This window comes from Lactuca serriola, chromosome 5, assembly GCF_051521515.1.
Source record: "Lactuca serriola cultivar US96UC23 chromosome 5, Lser_US96UC23_V15, whole genome shotgun sequence".
In the NCBI taxonomy this organism is placed as follows: domain Eukaryota; kingdom Viridiplantae; phylum Streptophyta; class Magnoliopsida; order Asterales; family Asteraceae; genus Lactuca; species Lactuca serriola.
The window spans coordinates 280150950-280169861 of record NC_136412.1 but is presented as its reverse complement, the minus strand read 5'-3'; the positions used below and the strand labels follow the sequence as shown (position 1 = coordinate 280169861).

Below are 18912 nucleotides of genomic sequence, written 5' to 3'. Positions count from 1 at the left end.
CTACTAATATTTCTTATTGTGATTTCAAACACTCATTCAACTGTTGGGCTATGGTTAGTTAGTCCATGTGTCACTCTCACGCTGCTTACAAATTGATTCTTACCATTTTTCTTATCTTTATAAACTTATAGCTGAAAGATGCCTCCTCGCAAATCTCCCAGGAATAATCCTGCACCACCACCTCCTCCGCCTCCGGTCATCGATACTGTAGCCCTGAATGCTGCCATAGCTGCAGCAGTGGCAACTGCCATGGCTCAGTATCACTCTTCTGATGCCAGCAGAGGTGGAACCCCTGTGGAATCAACCTCGGTTGAAACCCCTGTGCGCTCGAGAGAGTGCTCCTATAAGGATTTCACCAATTGCAAGTCGAAGCCTTTTTACGGCACCGACGGAGTCATTTCCCTCTCGCAATGGCTCGAGAAGACTGAATCAGTCTTCGAAATCTGTTCATGCCCTGCGGCGAGTAAAGTCAAGTACGCCGCATGCACCTTTGAAGGAAAGGCCCTGACATGGTGGAACGGCCATGTCAAGGCACTAACTCTCGTCGTAGCCAACGACATAGGCTGGGAAACAATGAAAGACCTCATGACTGAGGAATACTGCCCGAGGGGCGAGATCCAGAAACTGGAGCAGGAACTTTGGAACCCGACGATGAAGGGCACCAAGGTGGTCGCTTATACTGCCCGATTCAGCGAGCTGGTGGCCCTCTGCCCCAATATGGTTCCCACCGAGGGGAAGAAGATCGAGAGGTGCATATGGGGGCTAGTGCCTCTGTATCAGGGGAATGTTCTAGCATCAAACCCTGCTACCTTCGACAGTGCCAAACGATTGGCACAACGACTCATTGACCATGGAGTCAAAACCCCTGCAATCACAACCACCCTAGCCATCCCGGAACCCTCCAAACCCGCTGATACTAAGCGGAAATTCTGGGATGAAAAGAAGAAGCAACAGGCTGCCAAAAAGCAGCAAATTGTGGCAATACATGCCGCAATAACCCCTGTTGCTGCTACTACTGCTCCGGTGGGTCGGTATGTTGGAAGTTCGCCCAAGTGCAACAAATGCAACTACCACCACAACGGCCCCTCGTATGATTCTATGTATGGGAAATGAAAGCCTTGATGAAATTATCTCATGAAAATTTCTTCCCAACAAGGCTTGTATTTGCATAAATCAACAAGAGCTACCTTAGTCTTCTCAAATGAGTTAAGAGTTTTCTATTTTGTCCATTATAACAGAGGTACACTTCGATTCTTATCCAATCTTTTTATACCAAACAATTCTTACATTCCAAATTTTCGAAGCGATTTGTCCTTGAGGTCTTTGATCAAACCAATCAAAACCTAGACAAATCACAAGTCTGTGTTTATGATCTAACATCATGAGTCCGTGATGGAAGTGAAACCCAAAATATCATAAACCTTAAGGAATTGACGGGGAACCATGTTCCAGATCTTACGAAGCATTTGTTTTAGTACCTTTGATACTCAAAATCATATTCATTTCTTTTGAGTGATCTTAATCAAACATTCGAAAACTACGATGTTTGTTCCCAACAAGATCCAGCATAAAGTTTTTATGAATATGATTTCTGTGTGAGTATATTTTCAAAATTCTAGTTACTTTGAATATCATTCACAACCAAGTTGTCACTGATTAAATTGGTTATACAACTAATTTTGTTTACAATTTCTCACCTTATGTTAAGGTTGATATGTAACGAAATTTTCGAAGCCACCCATTTGACCTATAAAAGAAACCCTTCGAAACTTCTCTACAAGTTATCGATTGTAATTCACGGGAAACCAAACAAGCTGTTAATTATCTCTCTTGATAATTTTTGAAGATATCTTTGCCTGGGATTAAACTGTTTTTGTGTCAAAATACATTTTTGACATCACAAGTTTTCAAAAAAAAATTTCTTTGTTTCTCATCTAATTTCTTTTGGAACACAGCACACACGAAATCCTTGAGGTTTGAGTAACACCAACTTAAACTGACGATTTCGAAATTCTGGCATATGACTTCACTTTTTAAACCTCAAAGTGAAAGAGTCTGACCTCTATTCCGAAGGCATCCGACGGTTACAATTCTTTTGGGGAATATCAAACAGTCTTGTTTTTTGATGACGCATGGTGTATGATAAGCGTGTAAGGCGTGTTGACAGTTACGGTTGGTACTTTTTAATGAGTACATTCCGTATTTCAAGGTGCCATGTCAGCAAGCATTTATTGTATCCCGCTTCAAATTCAAAATTCTAGGGTTACATATAAAAGGGCAAATCAGAACTCAATAACACTTTATGCGATCAAACCTTCTGTAACACAAAATTCTCTTTGCAATTCATCTTCTTCAAACGTTCTTTGCTCTAATCATCAACAATGGCGACTACTTCATCACCAACCACAGACGAGATAATTAGCGTTCCGATTTTAAAGATCTAGGGTTCCAACTACCAAGTAGAATCGGATTTGTCAAAGTATCCGGAGGAACTTCAAATGCTTGTGGTTGCTTTACATAATTCAGTTTTGTCTAAAGAAATGTTTGATTCCTTTGATGCTCCAATGTCTTGGCTATCAAAGGCGGGTTCTACTGCATCATACAACAAGGAGACAGGTTGTGTGGAATTCACAATGGTGAATGATACGAGAATTAGGGTCTCCAAGCGTTTATTTTGCAAGATTTTGGGAATTCCAAATTCTGGTCCTTATGATGAACTTTCTTCATCTCAAGTGGTGTTCATGTTCAACGAGATGGGCCATCAACCTCCTTTGACGCGTATCAGTGATTTCAAGAAGTCGGGGTTACCTACAATATGAAATTTTTTGTTTGGCATCTTCCTTCGATGTCTTACTGGAAGAACTGTGGGTCTTGATAAAGGAAGGATGGAGGTGTATGCAATGGTAGCTGGATTGTATTACGATCTGCAAGTAGATTACTCTGAACAATTATGGACAGAGTTCTTAACTAGCATTTCGAAGACGAGTGCTAAGCAGGGGATTTCTTGTGCACGATATTGGAGTCTGATAGTACAATATGTCTATCAGAAGGAGAAAATCGAAGTTCCGGAATACGAAGAAAAAGCGGTTTTTCACATGTATGGTAGTCCAAAGGAGGTGCATTATGATCCGGCTATCTTTACAACAATTGCTCGCATTCCGGATGCAATGCTCAAGAAGTTGGATCCAACGAATGAAGTGTTGGTGTCATATTTGCAATCTATTGACACAACTGTAGTTACTGGTATGTTACAGCACGAAGAGAAGAAGCAGTCGAAGAAGACATAGGGTGGGTCTTTGGAAAAAGGGGTGAAAGCAGAACCAAAGAATCAAGAGCCAATAGCTACATCTGGTACTGTCGAAGAGGTGTCTCCAATTTTAACCTCAGTGGTTGATACACCAGTAATCGATGCGTCTCCATCAAAAGAAACGATTCCTTCGAAGACGGGTGTTTTTCGACGTATCAAAATCAAGAGAAAATCTCAGTTGGTGAAGAAAACACAGGTTACACATCAAGGGGTCACAGTTAGAGAAATTCCAGCTCCGGTGTCTCCATCTTCTAAGAAAAGAAGGGCTGAAGATATGGCAAAATTTTTGAAGAAAACCCAACGAATCGAAGAAGTAGATCAAGTTCCTGAGACACCCGAAGATGAAATTCCTAAAGAAGTAGATATCAGTCATACTACTGATATTTCGAAGCCTGCTGATGTGAAGCTTATTGAACCAACTTCTTTACCTCAGGTTACATCCACAACTGATTCTCCAACATTTCAATCAATTATGGATCAACCGTTTACCACTATCTTCTCAACTCAATCAACTGATCCACCCAATCCATCCTCACCTATTGCTGAAACCATGGCGGTTGATGATGAAACTGATAACGAAGGCTTTGGAGGAACGTTCGAAGCTCTTTCTTTTGATAAAGTTGAAGAAGATTTTCCTGATCATATGTTGATGACCATGAAGCAGTTCAAGATTTTGAATTCGAAATTGAATTCTATCTTGCAATCTCAAGCAGATGTGGGAAGTGCTGGAGTTACCATCATGGAAGTTGATTCCATAATGAAGGAAATGGAAGGCAGGGTTATTTCGAAGGCATCAGGATTAATTCGTGATTCTGAAAGACGAGTTCTTGAGAAGACTGATCAGAATGATAGTTCTACAGAGAATCGAATCAATTCCCTAAGGTCTGATTTTATGAAGGAGGTGAAGGATTTGAAGATTGTTACGAAGGAGCGTCATGTGCTCTTCGTACAAGAATTCAAGAAGGTACGTGAAGATGTTAACATGCAAATTCGCGAACTTCGTGAAGACATGACGAAGGAGGTTCAGACTATTCAGCAAGAGTATGAATCAGCACATCAGAAGATCGACATCATTTGTGATGCGGTTCAATGTGTTAAAATGTTCGAGCAGATGAATCCTCAGATGATCTCTCTTTCTGCCAAAGAAGAACAAAATTTTGGAGAGTTGGTCAAATTGTTGAAAGAACTCCAAGACCTGTCTTCGAAATCTACCTCTCCAATTGTTTCTCAAGAATTTCTTTCTCAGAAATTTACACATTTCGAAGCCATCTTACACAAACATCTTGCTCCATTACTTCGTATTTGAAGCCTTTTACCAAACGTATCAGATGCCCCACCTGCTGTCACAGGGGTGCAAGGGGGAGAAAAGGTTGGTCATACAAAGGCTGGGGAACATGTGAAGACAACTGAAGATACGAAGGTAGTAGGAAAAGTGTATCCTTCGAAAGTGGTTGTAAAGCCAACTGTTGTTTCAGCTGCTCCAGTCATGTCGATTGTGACTACAACAGTTCCAATTTCAAAACCTTTATCAAAAGGTATTGTAATTGAGAAACAGAGTGATGTCTCTTCGTCAAAGAATATAGCTCCTTCAAATGTTAAAGACAAGGGAAAAGGAGTTATGGTTGAGAAGTATAATAAAGAGAAGAAAGTTGAGGTGGCAGCTGAGGTTGAGAGAATGAGGCATGTTCAAAGTATAATGAGACAAAGAGCTTTGGATGGTTCGAATGTTGATAAGGGTGATCCTTCGAAAGTTTTCAATTACGAAATAATAGAATCCAGGGTGATGTTTGATCACATGTATTCTTTTGAAAAGATTCCGAAGAAGAGCTTTGTGGTGACGAACACAGATTTTGGTCAACTTGATTTTCCAATCAATGAAATGATGTTCGTTATGCCACAGTTCAAGGCTGAAACAAAAACAATGGAAATTGAAGAGGGAAAGAAGATGAAGATAAGATTTCATGTTGTATTAGCAAAGGCTCAAGAAGAAGTATGGTTCTTGGAGAAGATCAAGAAGGTGATATCTATAAAAAGGGATGTCATTTTCGAAGGGAAGTTTCAAAATCTGAAGTACATTGTGTCAAGAGCAAGTGGTAAGTTACAAGAATTTACTGTGGCAGACTTTCCTTTGATGAACACTTATGATCTCATCAACATTGCCTTGATGCTTAAAGACAAGTCATTTTCTTATCTCCAAGAAATAGAACCAGATGTTTTCAGTCTTGGGTGTAGGCACATAAAAATATTTTTGGAGAATTATTTTGAGTGCTTAGCTCAAACTGATGTCGAACTTGCTACTATTAAAGGCTTCGACATAACTGCACCAATGGCACCTTCGAAGAAGCAGAATGAGTTGAAAAAGTACGAAGACGGTGAAATTTGTTTAAAGCCATTGGGGATTGTTTTTGCAGGAAAAGACAAAGCTGGAAGAGCTAAAAGGTTCTTATTTCAAACTTCCGAAGTAGAGAGATACACAAATTCACAATATACGAACTTAATTGTTCGTATGAATCATTGCAAGAAGAACTCGAAAGGAGACAAGAAAGTGATAAAGAAAGTTATCTCTTGGTACATGGAAATCTGAAGAGTGCTTATGTATTCCGTTCAATCACTGACGTCTTGAGGACTTCGAACTTTATTCCAAAGGGGGAGATTGTTAGGGCTTAAATGTTGTAATAGTCGAAGTGTCAGTTAGATTGTTACGAAGTTTATTTTGTCTTCGTAAGAAGGGTCTTCGGATGTAATGTTATTTGTACTAAGGAATTATAAAGAGTAGTTTTAATGTCTAGTCCTTAGTATTGTTATGCTTTTGTTCTCCTATAAATAGGGGTCTGTACTAAGTGAGTAGTAGAACTTTTCACTCAGTCTTTTACAGATTATTCTTTGTACTCTGTAAAATCAAAAGCATAATATGAGCTGAACAAATATTATATTTACTCTCGTGTTCATCGTTATTCTTCTTTCTGAATTCATACTTGAATTGATCTTAAACTCGATTACAAATCTCTTCAATTGGTATCAGAGCAGGAATCCTTTCTGTGATCTGATTTTCATACGTTCAAAAAGATTTTTGAATCTACTGTTTGATTCAAAAAGTTTACGTTCTTTTTTAGTGTGAAAAATTCTTCTTGATCTCAATCGGGTATACTCGAAAGTTTCTTAAGTGACACTTATTGATAAAAAAAAATTCATGTTGGTTGGTTTAATAAAGAATTGGTTAGGAAAATACTCCTTACAATTAACAAGTACTTACATAATAACAATACAAATCATTATAATATGTTATGTACTTTTTTAATTCCATTCCAAATTTTGATAAAAAAAAAAAGAAAAGAAAAAGCCATGAATATGATTAGGATGGAATAATAGGTCTAAACACAACAAAAAAAGTCTAAATAATTTAAGTCTAAACACAAAAAAAAAAAAAAAAAAAGTCTAAACGCAACCCAACTAAACAATAAAAGTCTAAACATAACAAAAGAGTAAAATTCATAAGTCATAACCCAAATCAAAACATAAAAGTCTACACATAACAAAAAAAAGTCTTGCATCTTCACGTTGCCATATTCATTTCCATATCCAATCTGAGCTCTAATTAGACTTACCTACTTCTCCTAATCCTATACAAATAGTATAAGCATTAAAAGGACAAAACATAACATGTCAAAATACTAAAAAATATTAAAGATAAACAACTACCTTTATCAATTTCTTGTATGTTTTCCCAATCTTGTTCAAAATCGATGTTTTCACTTATACCACCCCGAAGTCAATCTTGGGTACAAATTATACTTTCAACAATCTTAGGAGTCAAAGAACTCCTTTACGGATCCAAAACTCTCCCGCTAGTGCTAAAAACAGATTCTGAAGCCACAGTTGAGACGGGAATGACAAACAAATCTTTAGCCATCAAGGATAGAATCGGAAATCTTGGACTATTCACTCGCCACCACTCTAAAATGTTAAACATTGACGAATCTTCTTCAACACTTTCTTTCAAATACTTTTCTAACTCGTCAATTGATTCAACTATGTTTGTTTTCATCTTTTCTCTTAGTTTATTTATCAATGGTGGTTTTTGTGTCGTAGCATCCGGATTTTGGCGTTTCCCTAAAATCGACGATAAATTACTAGACCCGGTAGTACTAGAAGTAGTACTTGGAGAATGAATTCTAATGTAATCATTATATAATTCATACATAGAATCCATAATATATTTCTTTTTCTGCTCCATCTTTTCGTTTCCATAACGATCCTCAAGTAGTATAACCAAATACTTTACTTTGTTCCTCGAGTCAAGAATCAAAGCAAAGTAGAGCAAAAAATTCATTTTTTCGACGTCACCAAAATACTTATCAAACTTTACTCTCATTGCCAATGCAGTATCACACAGGCTAGCATCGGAAATAGCATCATCCAAGAGTGTACGAATGGAATAAATATCTTCAATGCACGTGTTTGATGTCACGTATAATGTCCCGAAAATCCTTTCAGCAATATCACAAAATGGTTTTAAAATTTTTTCAGTAACATCATAAAATGGTTTTAAAAAATGACACAAATGCCTAACATGTTGCCAATCGCTTGGTGAAGGAATCAATAAACCCACCTTTTCAATGTCAGAACGAAACTCATATTCCTCTAGATCGTATCTCTCAAAAGTTTTTTCATAATCTTGGGAAATATTCAACATACAGTAATTAGAGTTCCATCTTGTTGGAACATCTCTTACCAAGTGTTTCGTTGTACCCGGATTAACAAGCTTAGCAAACTTGGTGAATTTGCCAATCCTCGAAGGTGATTGTCTAATACACTTTACCTCCCATCTAATTATCTCAACCGGCTTATCAACCTTTTTAATACCATCTTGCACCACCAAGTTTAAAATGTGGGCAACACATCTCATGTATGTCCATTTCCCATTTAAGAGACACTTGTTGGAATTTTGAAAGATTTTTTTAACAAAAACTCAATTGCCACGTCATTAGCACTTGTGTTGTCAACGGAAATTTTGAAAACATTTTTTATTCCCCAATCTATTAAACAATTCTCAAACACTAATCCAGTATCAACTCCACGATAACTCTCTTGAGGACAAAAACTCAACACTTTTTTTTTAATTTCCATTCATTGTCTACAAAGTGGGCGGTGAGACACATATAACTTGATTGTTGTGTAGAAATCCAAGTATCGGTGGTCAAACAAATCCTACCAACATTTTTTTAATAAAACTTTGAAGTTTTTCTTTTTCTTCTTGAAACAATTGGTAGGTATCGGTTGTACTTATACTTCTACATGGAATTTTAAACATTGGTTGAGTAACACTATTGTAATATTTAAAGCCTGCACCTTCCACAAAACTAAATGGAAGTTCATCAACTACTAACATGTGTGCCAAAGCCTTCCTACTCGCTTTTTGATCAAATTTCCAAGATGTTATTTTTTTTTCATCAGCAAAAGCTATTTATGTTTGACCGACATTTACTGTAGCTATGTAAGGCACACATTTGTTTAAATGAGTTAAAAGATTTTTGGTACCATACCCTTTCCCTTCACACTTGTATCGCCCGGAACCACAATGTGTATATTTCGATCTTTCAACATCCTCTTTGTCCATAAATCTCTCGAATTCGTCCCAAACTTTGCATCTTGGTTTGTACTTTTTTGGTTGTGTCTCATTTACTATCGAAACTGAATCATTGGTTGGGCTTTCAAGGTTAATCGTCTCATCTTCAATATACTCATTCGTTTCAGACATCTAAAAGTATATAAGAAAAAGTTAAGAAAATATAAACAAAAATAGTTAACAAAAAGAAAACAACAAAAAGAAGTTATAAAAAAACAAACATGTAATATGTCAAATTCTAAATCTTTTCATGGACAATAAAGCAACAAATAACACTTCTGTCATTGTCAATATCCAAATTTTAAATCATTTGATAGCTTTATACAACAAACATCTATACAAAGGAATTCAATTCCATTCCATTTTTTGTAATAGAAAGCAAAACAGATTCCAACTTAATTCTAGAACATATACATCAAACATTTGACAACTTTATACATCAAACATTTGACAGCTTTATACATCAAACATCTATTTTTTTTTTCTATAGGAAATCAACTTATATTTTTTATTTTTCTAAACAGATTCAACAAACTAGACAACAAAGAAATCAAAACCAACATATTTTTTTTTGTAGAGTTATGCCTAAGCTAAACAAAGTGTGAATCAAAACCAACATATTTTAATCTATGATTAACAACTACACAACAAAGAAATCAAAGATGATGCTGAAATTTTAACCTGTGATTGTGATTGTGATTGCATAATCGAACAAAAGCTGTAAAAGGCATGAGACTTGGGATTTTGATTGATCAAGGAGACTGGTATAACGATTAATGAAGATGGAGGCTAACAATTGCATGTTTGAGGATCGGAAGAAGAAGCTGGATTCAATGTATCGATGAGGGTTTAACGATTGCGTCATCTATTTAGCTTGGCGTCTTCGAGGTTTAGCTTTGCGTTGTATCGTATGCGTCGATTGTCACACCCCCAAACCGAGATGGCGGAAACATTCGGGGGCAGAGGACGTCATGTACAGTATCATAACAATGCACAATAGTAAAACAAGCAACAACATCCATTGCATTAATAATATAGTTAATACATGTGCGTTCATTGTATAACTGTATGACACTAAAAGTATAGCAAAATAAAAGATGAGTCTTGAACATGCTTTGTCTTCTCAAAACCTGTGCTATCGTACCTGTCTACTGATTCCCTGAGAATACAAGTTATTTTGAAAGAGAGTATCAACATTTAAGTTAGTGAGTTCATAAGTATTTAGTATTTAATGTTTGTCTTTGATCTATGTAAGTGTTAGTTTATGTTCTCTAGAAAATCCTATATTTTCTATAATAAATGAACAATATTCTTCAACCCTAAGTGTAACATCCCAAAGTCAGAATCAAGAGATCAGGGGGTAAAAATGTAAGTTGGAAGAAAGGAACTCGGCGAGTAGGAGCTGCAACTCGTCGAGTCTAAGCGTGTCGGGCACATGTTAAGTGACCAGACTCGCCGAGTCAGAGGCTGGACTCGACGAGTCCGTGCTGGAATGTGAAACCCTAATTCCTGGGGTTTGCACCCTATATAAGGAGCCTTAAGCCCCACCCCAGCCTCTTTAGTACCCCCTTTGATGTCCAAAAGCTTTCCCCATCGTTTCCAAACCCTAATTTGAGAGTGAGAGGGATTTAAGTGTTTTGTGGAGCTTGGAGAAGAAGGATACTTGAAGCAAGAGTTGGTGGGATCATAGAGGAACGAAGTGGATCTGATTTCCTTGCTTGTTGGCATCAGATTAAAGGTAAAAAGTTGGTTCCTTGGTTTGGTTGTGATTAGATTGTTCATGAATGAAGTTTTAGGGCCAAATTGTCATATATGAGTCTCTTTTCGAGTTTTGGGTTCAGATCTGTGGTTGCTACTACAGAACTAGGCTGGTCTTGACTCATGAATCTGGAAAGTGATAGCTTTGGGGCTTGTTTGAGAGTGTCATTGCCTTAAACCTTCATTTTAGCTTGTTTAGAGCTTGTTGAACCTTGCATGCACGTAAAGTTGGAAACTTTACGTGTGAACCAGGACCTTGGAGTCCAAATCTATGTATTGGAAGCATTGGAATGGCTTGAAATCTCCTGGATGAAGATGTCACGTCTGGACTCGGCGAGTCACATGGGTGCACTCGACGAGTTGTATGAACATGTGCATGGACTCGGCGAGTTGGAAGAACAACTCGGCGAGTCTGTTGAAGATTTCCCAGGACTCGGCGAGTCTGGTCGTAAGGTCCTAACCTTTTTGGGCGAGCGGTGAATCGGTGAGTCGAGGGACGAGTCGGTGAGTTGAGCAGGAAGTGACTCAGAGTTGGTTGGACTCGGCGAGTCTTGGGGCGACTCGGCGAGTTGATTCGTGGATTGGGAGTTTCTGAGTATAGGGACTCGACGAGTTAGCGGGTTGACTCGGTGAGTAGAGTCAGTCAGGAAGGTTGACTTTGACTGAGGACTTTGACTTTGACCAAGAGTTGACCAGTTGACTTCCAGGGGTATTTTGGTAATTATTGGTATTTATTGAGTTCAGCCTTTTGGTATTGATCAATGGTGGAGTTCGTGTCGGAGGTTGGAGCAGCGCAATCTGATCTTTTCAGTCAGCAGTTGCGAGGTGAGTTATCCTCACTATATCGATAGGGTCTACGGCACCAAGGCCGGCCCTTTATCGGTTGGAAATCCGGGTAGTTGTTATGTTATTGCTTTGCTATACGTTTGCATCCTGATAGTTAGGATGGTATATGCTAGAGACCTGGTTAAGGTCGGAATCCTGGAAAATAGGATGATGCTATGTTAGTGACCGGTTAGGTCGATATCCTGGTTAGAGTATGTTATGTATGTGATCTGCTAGATCGGTTGATTGGTGATTAATTGTTATGTGATCATATGTTTATGTGCACATGGTTGGTTGGTTGGGGTTGGGTTGAGGCGGGTCCTGCTTTGTGCTATAGGCCAACATACCCAGGGCGAACTAGATATTCCGAAGGCCCACCGAGCGGTCCGGATAGGCTGTAAGCCCCACGAGGGTGGACCAGACGTGCCGAGGCTCGGAGAATGGACCAGGCCGACTGAAGGCCCGGTGCGAGCGGACCAGTCATACTGTAGACTCAGAGAGTGGACCAGGTGGGTTGAAGGCCCGGTGCGAGCGGACCAACCCCACTACAGACTCGATGTATATGGCTAGACTCGGAGGGTGGACCAGGTGGACTGTAGGCTCGGTGCGGTGGACCAGTCACACAGTAGACCAGAAGTGCATGGTTGTTCTGTGTTGTTATGTTATGATATGTTATGTGTATGGTATATGTGGTTGGTATTTTGGGGGTATCTCACTAAGCTTTCAGGCTTATAGTTGTGGTTTGACGCTCCAGGTACTTTAGGAGACCGTGGCAAGGCAAAGGCGTGATCGTAACGCTCCTCGTGTTTATGTTTTATGATATGGTTATGGGAATACTCTAATAATAAATGTATTGAAAACCTTTTTGTAAAAACTTAATGAAATTGAGTTGTTTTTGAAAAACTTAAATTGGTTGGAATTTTTAGAGCGTTACACTAAGACCCAAATGTTCTTAGGTTTTGTACTTTGAAATACTATAATGTATGTTTGTACTCTGAAATTGTATAATGTATGTTTGTACTCTGAAATTGTATAATGTATGTTTTCCATAAAATTAGACTATCTTTACTAGAAAAATAGTATGTTTGTTCATGTATGAACCTTTCTGTATGCATATAATGGAAAATAATGACTTGCAGTAGTATTGTTTAAAATAATACCACTGAAGTAAGTTTGTTTTGTAAATCGATTGTAAGACTACCAATCAAATGAATTTATTTGAATATATGTTAATCATAAATAGGTAGGGATTTTCTCCCTGTGAGTTCTTATAACCATACTAACCATGTCTACGTGATTACGACGTTTTTCAGGCGTCAAAACTGTTAACGACATTAGTCACCCGTAGACCAGACGGTCCCAACTGTAGCTAACAACCAAGGTGCGGGATTGTCAGTCCCGAAATGGATCTATACACAATTGTCATTGCTCTCCCTACAAGATACTCTGGTTATAAGCTCAGGAATTTTACCCATACTTAGATAAGTACATAAAAATGACTCACAAATTGTTTCAACGTATTACGAGTAATAACTAAGAATCCTTTTTGTTTATAACATATAACTTTGTAAAAATAGTGTCGCTTGTCCCTTAACTATACTCATTATAAATTATAGGTATGTTTTTGTTTTGTTATGAAATCTGTTGTGTCTTAACATATTTGTAAATTGTTTGTAATTGTAATAATGCATATGTATTAGTACATGTAATTGTTTCTCTAATCTAGAAAATAGTATGAGTTGATTCTCTAAACTATACATATTATAGTTTTCTAGTACGCTTGTTTGAACTATAAATGATTTGGAGAAAAGACCCATTTGCTTAGCATATAGAAATGAGTTATGTATGTTTTTGAAATGAGTTTTAATACTCATGTATATATTTAGCATGTATAATTATGATTTAGCCGACATTCGGACAAGTGATCCTACCCTAAGCCCACAACCAAACAAGGAACAGGAGTTACGATATTAGCAATAGTCCTAAGACCGTTAAAGCCTAATTATACATAAATATACAAATAAATATGATTTTGATATAAACAAAAATCGAAATAGTTTAAAAAGAGTTTGAAAATGCTTTTAACAATATTTGTAAGCATATGAATTCTTTTGATTATTTGCATTTGTATTTAAGTATTAACACAATTATATTGTGATTTCCTTGTATTCTCCCCCTAAAAACATTAAAAAAGGTAAATTATAAAGGTATGAAATCACCTTATGTGAGTGATTCGATTGAAGGTTCGATATAGGATGTTACTTCCACATGTTAAGTCCCGCAACAAAACTGAGTCCTAAAAGCATTTCACGTAATATATATGTATATAGTTAGTGAATATAATCACAAGTATGTTGTTAAGGAAATAGCCTCATTTTATAAGTTTCACTTACTAAATAATAGTTTTAGAAGCAATTTGGAAGGCTGAGGGGAGTTTTCAGCCAACCTTGGGCTTTCGGCCACATGAAGATTCAAGGGGTGTGTTCTTGGTGAAACCAAGAAGATGTGTGTGCTTTCGGTTGAAGATCACCAAAATGGAAGATGATTTCTTGAAGAAAGGAAGAACAATTGATGTTCTAAGAAAGATCCGAAGGAGATATAAGGCTTTTCGGATGATAGTTGAAAGAGAATGGTGGGTTTTCAATTGATGTTTTTTAGAGCAAAGAGTGTGTTTTCGGTTGGAAAGGGGAGAAGTAAGGATATGTTTTCGGTCCAAGCTATTTATAGCAAGATATAAGAGTTGATGGGACATGTTCGTTGGTTTGCATACCAAGAAGATAAGACTGAGGGTTCTCGGTTGGAAACACTTTGCGGCTTCGGACGTTTGCGGTCCGAAGTGAGTTCTCGGCCAGAGGCGGTTTGCGGTCTGAAGTTTTTGCAGCCTTTGCGAGGGTTTTCGGTCATGGCGAGGATCCTCGGATTTTGGGTGTTTTTGCTTCCTAACCACTCAACAAATTTAAAACGTGGTTTATACACATAGAGTTTATTATTCTAACAATAATAAGTTAAATCAAAACAACAATTTTGACTTTTATTTGTGCAACAACGTAAATTTTTAAAACAATTTTTCGTTTTTCAAACACAATAAAACTCATATAATATTCCCAGAATCTCATGTTTATCAGATGCCATCACAATAAAACATATCCCAGGATCTCAAAACATAATCTTCTGCCAGTGTGTACGGATCATGCCGACGCCTTCCCACGATCCTTGGTAGTACCTAAAACACATATCACATAATACGGTAAGCATGAATGCTTAGTGAGTTCCCCAAAATACCACATACACATGTTAGCCACGCGAGGCTATAACCCTTTAGGACCCTCCGTTCCGATGTGTCTCAATGGGACCCTCCAGTCCCATGGCTCGTTGGACCCTCTGGTCCGGTCTGGGTGAGAACCCACCGGTCTCACTCTTGTTGGACCCTCTGGTCCGGTCTAAGTGAGGACCCTCCGGTCTCATAGTTCGTTGGACTCTCCGGTCCGGTCTAAATATCACATAATATAGCACACAACACATATCACACATAAAATGCATAACTCAGTCAAGCACATAAGACCCTCTGGTCACACATAATTACCACTCTAGGTAAAGTATAGTGAGAAGACGCACCTCAGGTAACCTCGAAAAGTCTCGAACTCGAAATACTGATCTAGCCTCCGCCTAATCACATAAAGTAATTTACCTCCAATTCACAACGCTTCTCAAAGGCTAGACTAATCCCTTCCTGTGATCTCTCAGATGGGGAAAAGACCATTTTACCCCTCAATTGGTCCAAATGTCCAATTGTTGACCAAACCCCAAAAGTCAACGAAAGTCAACAGAGGGCAGTACACAGGGTGTACCAACTCTGTATGCAGGGTGTACCCTGGCTATCCAGAATCAGAGATCTCAACCCCTACGCAGTGCGTTCTGAGATTTACGCCCAGCGTAAGTCTCAGTTTCATGCTCTTAATGTTTTTGGTCAGAATCGATTAAGATACAAGCTCATATTCCGGATCTAGTCCTTCTAATGCCTCTTAACCCATAAAGTCGAAGCCTTTAAGCCTTTGCATGGCTGTAAAGGTCACCAATCACTCCAAACTCTTACCCTCTCTCCTCATTAAGTCCTTAACTCATGCATAGCTCAATACTAACGATCAAGATTGGATTTTTATGGATCTACAACACATTTTATACTGAAATGGGGCAGATCAAGGCTTATGGAGACAATTTACTCATAAAGTCTCCATCTTGGGACAAAACCCTAAAAATTGGTGCATAATGCACAAATCCAAAATGATGAAGAAAGCTTTGAGCTTTTTACCTCCAAGTGATGCCCCAACCTCTATAAAGCTCAAATCCAAAGCTTGCACTCCAACTCTAGCTTCCACAATGGCCCTCTCTTATTCTTCACAAGCACACAATGCTACTTTCAAGCTCAAAACTCACACACAAGCTTAGAACGAAGGTTTGGATCTCTTAGGGTTTCACTATCTGAAAAATGGTGGATGGGATGGGGGATATAGCATTCCTTTTATAGTGCTCATGTTTCATTTAGGGTTTTGAATCTGGGCCCATTACGCTCAGCGTAAGCTAAGGTACGCCCAGCGTACCTGGGTAGAGTCCGCGTCAAAGGCACGCCCATGGGTATGCGCAACGTACTCTTCAGTTCGCCCAGCGTACCCACTCGTCACCATTTTCTATTTTGGGCTAATTTTGAAAACTTGGAAAAGAAGAAGGATTAAAGAGATATACCTAAATTTTAGGATGTTACAATTCTCCCCCACTTGAATTAGATTTCGCCCTCGAAATCGCTCCTTATCAACACATAGATCGAACCGATAATCCGAAAAGCACCGCCGAAAGGACCTCTTATCATACAACAATCTCTTCCAACGACACCTGATCCGAACAGGAACTCCCGACCCCGAAGAAGGACAGACCCAACTGCCGCTGCGGTACTCGATCTGACTGTTTCTGAACTTGAAAACTCCAGTGGTCTGTCTCCCTACTAAACCACCCTCGCAAAAAATCATGTTAATCTCTCATCGATTAACAGAATCTGAGAACACTCCATCAACTCTGATTCTCTAATCGATCCCGGTCGAACTCAAGAGGAATGGAAAGGTCATAACCCACTAATGACCCACCGTCTGAACAACTATCAGAACTTATCGGAAAGAATAAATCCCAGAAATCTGACCTCAAACACAAGAAAAGACCACACTCACTTGGAAGTATCCCCTGACTCCCATAGACATAAGCCCCAACTTCCTCTCAGATTTCCCTTTCAATACTGAGCACCAAGTTAGCTCCCGACCCAATAGATGAACCTCCAAAGGTCACTCATTGCAAACCAAAACGTCTCACCGACTTCCTTCTCACGATGAATATCTCAGATCATCGCGACACACAAGTCACGAAGTTCGCCTTATCCCAAGAGAAAGCTACAACTCATCTAAAATCGTCTCGCTTTCGACCCTTAGTCATCTTCCACCCACTGGTTCCATGTGCCTTGCGAGTATTCTCATACCAACGAAACTGACCCACTCCGGTCAAATAAATCAGATGAAGATCAATATCCCTCAAAATGAAACCCATCTACAAAACTGAAACCTCATCTCGCCTACTCAACAGACGAACGAATCCAGATTCAAGCTCGAGAGTCTGATTCAACAGCAGGATTGGAACCACTGAATTCCAATCTGGTACTCAACTCATGAACCAAGATTCGCGAATTTAAGGACACACCTTCTCCCCAATTCCTTCCGATTACGACAATCCCCACTCAACCTGGGATATATCAATTCCCAACTGACAAGGAGACCCCCGTCTCGCCCCTGGTTCGCCAACCAAGCTCCCGAAGACTCAAACAGTAAGGCTACCCAAGCCTAAGAACTCCTCTGCGCCATACTCTGACTAGTGAATACTACAGCTCCCCGTAGCATCACAACACCCTCTCGCTGACTAGTGAGTACTTCGGCTCCCCGTAGCATCACAACACCCTCTTGCTGACTAGTGAGTACTTCGGCTCCCCGTAGCATCACAACACCCTCTTGCTGACTAGTGAGTACTACGGCTCCCCGTAGCATCACAACACCCTCTCGCTAACTAGTGAGTACTATGGCTCCCCGTAGCATCACAACACCCTCTCGCTGACTAGTGAGTACTACGGCTCCCCGTAGCATCACAACACCCTCTCATACTAACTCATGGATGTTGCAGCTCCCTGTAGCCTTACAGTACTTTCTCTTACCATCCCACGGTCTCATCCTCTAGTCGACGCCATACTCTGCATCCATTAACCCATGTTCCGCGGCCCAACATAGATAGATGCACACACCATCCAAAAGTAAGTATCACTACTCCTGACGGCAACCGTCATGACAGAATCTCATGATGTTTTACCCAAACCGCAGATCTCATACTTATGACACCATACTCGGATACTGCATTGCTCTTTCAGAATCTCACAACCCATCTTCCTCTTGCACCACTCGAATCTCAGAGTATTCCATCTCCCAATTGAAAATACAGAGGCATCGGCAATGGCTCAGAACATGTTGACAAAAAACCGAAGCTCCCTCTCTTTTAATCACTACCCATATGAAACTTCTCATATGGACCCTGATCGTACTCGAAATCAACATATTCTAACCTCGAAAATCCCATGTCACAATGAATTCTCCAATCCACGGCCACCTGCCATGGGTCCACTCATCCTTTCTTAAACATAGACTCGTACATCCTCCTGTCTGGCACCTCGCCTCATCCTACACTAACTCAAGGCTCATGCATTCGCACCGTAGGTCTCTATATCCAGATTTTTAATTGTTCTCGAACAAATCTCTGATCTCCTCAATAAAATACCCGGTTCTTGTGACATCCCCAAAACCTCGGCCAGAAAAGACCGATTTTCATTTATGCTTTTAAAATAATTTCAGAGTAAATCCTTTTGATTTGAAAGAGTTGCGGAATTTGTTCCCAAAAACAAAACATGATAAAACAATGTTTACCAAAGCATTTCATAAAAGAAATGTATTTTCATTATAATCAAAACTCGGGGTGTCATGTTCCGATACAGACCACTAAGCATAAACGATAACATTACAAGTCATTCAACAAATATAAACATATACAGACTTGTAAACAAAACAACTGATGGTTCATCCATCTCATGCCCTTGCGCCACTTCCTGTAATACAAATAAAACTGAGTGGGTCAGGCTTGGGAGCCTGGTGAGCATATAGAGTTTTCAACCCACAATAAATAATCATATTTAATTTTCACCAACCAACAATAACCCAATTACCCATTCCCGTTATTCTCACTTTATGTCCCTAAAACAACTAACACAAGGGACCTAGCCTAAGAATATTTCATCGGGGCGACAACACATGCTTCGGGGGTA

The 18912-nt window shown here is 39.1% G+C and overlaps 1 protein-coding gene across 1 annotated transcript; it reads right to left on the bottom strand.

The window, feature by feature from the left end:
* Positions 1 to 7130: 7130 nt before the first annotated feature.
* Positions 7131 to 8213, bottom strand: LOC145050544 (zinc finger BED domain-containing protein RICESLEEPER 2-like). The gene has a single exon (XM_078998774.1). It carries the CDS (start codon positions 8211 to 8213, stop codon positions 7131 to 7133), a length of 1083 nt encoding a protein of 360 aa, XP_078854900.1.
* Between the last annotated feature and the right edge of the window lie 10699 nt (positions 8214 to 18912).

Bases quoted from the DNA above. Each gene is read 5' to 3' on its own strand.
- LOC145050544 (XM_078998774.1), bottom strand. From the start codon at position 8,213: ATGAGATGTGTTGCCCACATTTTAAACTTGGTGGTGCAAGATGGTATT.